Source organism: Bufo gargarizans, unplaced genomic scaffold, assembly GCF_014858855.1.
Source record: "Bufo gargarizans isolate SCDJY-AF-19 unplaced genomic scaffold, ASM1485885v1 original_scaffold_2117_pilon, whole genome shotgun sequence".
In the NCBI taxonomy this organism is placed as follows: domain Eukaryota; kingdom Metazoa; phylum Chordata; class Amphibia; order Anura; family Bufonidae; genus Bufo; species Bufo gargarizans.
The window spans coordinates 202,694-207,444 of NW_025334651.1; the positions used below are offsets into that span (position 1 = coordinate 202,694).

The 4,751-nt window shown below is 41.4% G+C and overlaps 1 protein-coding gene across 1 annotated transcript; it reads left to right on the top strand.

Moving 5' to 3' along the window:
* Positions 1 to 588: 588 nt before the first annotated feature.
* Positions 589 to 4,040, top strand: ARL4D (ADP ribosylation factor like GTPase 4D). Its single transcript, XM_044274910.1, has 2 exons — positions 589 to 718; positions 2,749 to 4,040. The coding sequence occupies exon 2, from the start codon at positions 2,858 to 2,860 to the stop codon at positions 3,458 to 3,460; it is 603 nt and encodes a 200-aa protein (XP_044130845.1). The 5' UTR covers positions 589 to 718; positions 2,749 to 2,857; the 3' UTR covers positions 3,461 to 4,040.
* Positions 4,041 to 4,751: the final 711 nt, after the last annotated feature.

A 4,751-nucleotide genomic window follows, 5' to 3' on the forward strand; every position in this document is an offset into this window, starting at 1 on the left:
CCGCCTAGTGTACAGAGGTGACTGAGGAAAAATAAAAAAATTATGTCCTAGATGTCGGACTACCGACTAGAAAAATCCCACAGCACCAGTTCCGTTTTTCGGACAGACCAATGAACCGACAGACATGGTTCCCTCATATCTGTAGCCATCAGATGTGGATTATTTCTTTATCACTTCTACCGTCTGATATTAAAGCGAACTTTATAAATGGTGGGCCAGCCCATGGTTGTGGCCCTAGAACCTGCGACTTGTAGCTTCACACCGGATGGAGGACCACAGACTGCGGCTGCACTGACAACAGACCACTGTGGCTCTCTGAACACATCCACTGCAGATGAGAAGGGTCTGCTGGGAGTTGTAGTTACACAACTGACCACAGTGCCACCACCTGTATGCAGTTTCATATAACCTCATTACTAATCCCGTCTGCAGCACGTCCTCCCCACAGGACATGTAAATCTGATCAGGAATGGTAATAGAACAAAAGCCTCTCCACATACTGAGCGGCACCTAGCGGGTTAACAGGGCCGGGCAGGGGAGCGCACGGAGGGGCGTGGTCTCGGCGTGACGTCACATGACTAAGGGTAAGGCTTTGGAGGCTGTGGAGTCTGGGCAGAGCTGATGTGTCGGTGAAGGAGAGCGGAGCGCACTGTGTATGGCAGGCTATTGCTGGCTACATAGCCAAATCTATATTATATACACAGAGTGTGTGCACAAGGTCAGTATTGCAGCTTTACATTTCTGATTATTATGTACATGCCCTTTAATAGCAGTGCTATTTCATTATTATTGGTATGTAATGCTTTATGTGTGATATGCTTCAAGCAAGTAGCAGATTGTATCTTTACCGGTGACTGCTGCAGGGTCTTTGCTATGAGCAGCTTGCATTCTATAGTTCAATATATATCTCGAATTTTATCATAGGAGACTTGGGACTTTTGTATGTTGTGATGCTGCTAAACCAACAGCAAATTGAGCAGGCAATGCACCATCTTGTAGCTTGATCCAGTGTATAGGTAATAGTCGGTAGCGCCTTTTTATTTTTTTCTAATACAATATGCATCAGTCGGTATGTTTTATGCATCTGTAGCACTCTTGGATGCCATTTGTACCTTCAGTGAATATACGCATATGTGTTGTATCTGGTTGTGCCTGGGTATAATGGGAGTTTTACTTCTCTGATGAGGAGAGTAATCCTATACCGTGGTTTTTCTCCCCATGACCATTCATTGCTGTATGTGTAGTGGTAGGGTGGCTGGTGTTATTTGGAGGACTTGTGAACAGGGGGATCAGTTTTTTTAGTCTGCTGGGTCTATTGTAGGTTGGTGACTGTCTTTACATAGAAGGGGGAATATATGGGATTTTCTTGTGTATATTTGTTTGTTCTATGAATTAATGGTGTGAATTGCCAGAACAAGCCGCAGAAATCTGATTTCATAGCTGTGCGGATAATTTAATCAGGGGAGCGCTTAAATAAATTGCAGTCGGCCTGAGAAATGAACGCCTGGTGTAGTCTGTCACTCACTACATATGTAATCAGGGCTACGATGGAAAGTCTTAAAGGACCAGCATCTTCTGCACAGTGTTTCAGTTAAATTTGCCTAAATCTTGTATGTGAACATGGGGAGAACATGCAAACTCCATGCAGATAGCAACACCTAGATTTCAACACAAACTCCATTGCTGCTTCTCTTGTGTTCCATCATCTTGCATTGGCACATAGGCATCCGCTTAGTTTTCCATACTATTGTCCTAAATCTATAGAATAAGAATCCGCCCTTTAAATTAAAAGCTTTCCTACAGTATTGACTCACATTGCACTTCCCATTAAGCCATGTTATTGTGACTCCCAGTTGTCCGTAAGACCCACTGATGTTTATTGCAGTCTCTTTACAGCTGACTGGCTTTATTGACTAAAGGGCACCTGAGCCTGCAGCACATTCAATGTAGATAGACTCTTAGCAAATTGCCCTTACTCCCAGGGATGGGGTTTTACTGTTGTCTTACAGATGTGCAAGGGAGTCCCACCGAACTGCCTATAAGTGTAAGGTAAATTAGTTAAACATTAGCTTTCTCAAAGGCATAACAAGGGGAATATTCTCTTTACTGCTGCCCTTGGATACCGCAAACAAACAAGGATATCTTTCTTATGTTCACTGTGCTCAGGCAAACAACCTGGGGTAGGATTCAAGTTCGTGTTGTACGCTTTTATGTCTTCTCCAGAGGTTCTTGAAGCAGATGTATTGTAAGACTACTTTGATGTGACTTGTCTTTGTGGCAAAATACTTTGTTTCGAGAGAGCCACTAATTTTGTGAATACCTGCAAGGTGCTAACACAAGCATATTGTATACCTGCTCCAAGTACTTTGCATGTGCAAAGTCCTTAACAAACAATGACCTCAGCCTGATGAAACCACTCTCAAATTTCAATGTTCACAAACCAGTTCTTGGACAACCCTATAGCAACTCTTGGTTGTTTAACTCTATGTTGTAGTAGGCTTTGTAGGTTTGAGTGTACTTCTCCATAAGGGACCAATATCTGAACTTCTTTGGTTCCATGCTGTGTTTTTTTTTTTTTTTTTTTGGTAGTCTGTGCACGTAGGCATTGTAACAGTGGGGGTGGGGGAGAGGGCTCAAATTTCTTACCCTGCATGTTCTCTTTCAACCACCCCAATCCTCGGTTCTCCTTTTTCATTATTTTTTATCAGTGCCAGATGTTGACTAATGGTCTCTTCTTTTTCCTTTCAGATAAGAATTTCAGAGTGGCATTAACACCTACCCATTTTGCTATGTGACTCCTTTAAAGAACTCAAGTACCATCTTTAAAAAGTTCTCAAGGGATAATACACTTAAAGCCATGGGGAACCATCTTACTGAGATAGCACCCAACACCTCGTTTCTACCTACACTTCAGACCCTGCATGTGGTGGTTATAGGGTTGGACTCTGCTGGGAAGACCTCTCTTTTGTACAGACTAAAATTTAAGGAGTTTGTGAAATGTGTTCCCACCAAGGGCTTTAATATGGAAAAGATAAAGGCCCCAGTTGGGAATTCCAAAGCAATCACTTTTCAAGTCTGGGATGTAGGTGGCCAGGAGAAACTAAGACCCTTATGGAAATCCTACACCAGAAGGACTGATGGTATGGTGTTTGTTGTGGACTCTTCAGAGCAGGAAAGAATGGAAGAGGCTAAAGTGGAGCTACACAAAATAACCAGGACTTCTGAAAACCAAGGTGTGCCTGTTTTAATCCTCGCTAACAAACAAGATGTAACAGATGCACTCTCTGTAACGGAGGTGGAAAAGCTGCTAGCGCTCCATGAACTTGGTACATCTACCTTGAGTCATATTCAAGGTTGCAGTGCAATAGATGGCAGAGGTTTGCATCAAGGACTTGAGAAACTTTATGACATGATCCTAAAGAGGAAGAAGATGCTGAGACACAGCAAAAAGAAGCGGTGAACACATTTGCCACATTTATCTTCTAAGTGTTCTATCAATAAAGGAGAACTTCACTGTTTTAATGGAAGTTTCCACCTTGCTACTGTATTAGCAAACTGAACTATGGCTCTGTAGTTTCTGGTAATGCGCCAGGCTGGTAAAATCATCACTATTCAGAAAAGCGTGTCTGCCGAAGGAGCCAGCACAACCTCACATGCAATCTATTTAAATTGGAATGAATCTATTTAGCGGTACATTTTGATAGGAGGATATGAACACCTGGGGGAAAGTTGTTTTGTAGAAAACAGAACACGGGTTTGTTTTTCATGAACATGCAGCGACCAAAGGCCTTGGATGACCTGTGCACATGAAGAACGCTGAAGGGACATTTACTTATTTAATAAAGACATGGGGTAGCATATACTGTTTATATACTTGATCACTCGCTTAGCATTTTTTTTTTTTAAAGAGTATTTGGGTATTTTTAATCCCAAGTCTCCTTACCACAAAATGAACTGTTTGATTATTTTGTACAAGCCTTGTATGTTTGTAGGATGGTCACTTAAGTTATTTATAGTAAATAAATGAAAAGTAGATCACATCTGTCTTTTCTGGTGGAATTATTCCAGAATGTTAAATTTTTATTCTAATCTAAGGGTGATTACAATATAAGATTGTTACCTGGGTGCAATATTTAATCCAATTACACCACACTGCTCCTCGTGGCTGAAAGCAATGTCTGTCAGTGGAAGTTCAGCGTACTTGCATCTCAGGGGTAGAAATGCTCAGATTTGGAACAGAGAATGTTTCAGTCAGTTTACTCATTCCATTAAACCAGCAGTGACTAGCAGATACCGGGCCAAAATTGAGCGTCGATAGACTATATTCAGATTGGTTATAATTTAGTGCCTTTCACACTTGCTGATACAAAGTGAAAGGGTGAATTATTACTACTATAATTTTAGAATTGAGAACGCTCGTTGGAAGAACGAGTCAAACATTTTCAAGAAATCTACAGTAAGTCCAGTTGCCTTGATTTATTCTTTACAGATATACCATGACCTGGATAAATGAGAACCTTCAGACATTATCACTACTGTTCGTTTTCCATTCACTTTGCATATTGTCAGTTCATCCTACAACGGGCAATGTGCTGCTGACAAACTTTGATTTTAGGTCATGCATGAAAGATGTGAACACCTGACAAAGAGCTTTGCAGGGTCATTGGCAGAACTCACACAGGCCATTTATCAGGATTGAGCATTCAGATGAACAATGATGTCAAATAATTGGCCCTATCCCTATAGTGACT

Excerpts from the sequence above, each read along its gene's own strand:
- ARL4D (XM_044274910.1), top strand. The coding sequence starts at position 2,858 with ATGGGGAACCATCTTACTGAGATAGCACCCAACACCTCGTTTCTACCT.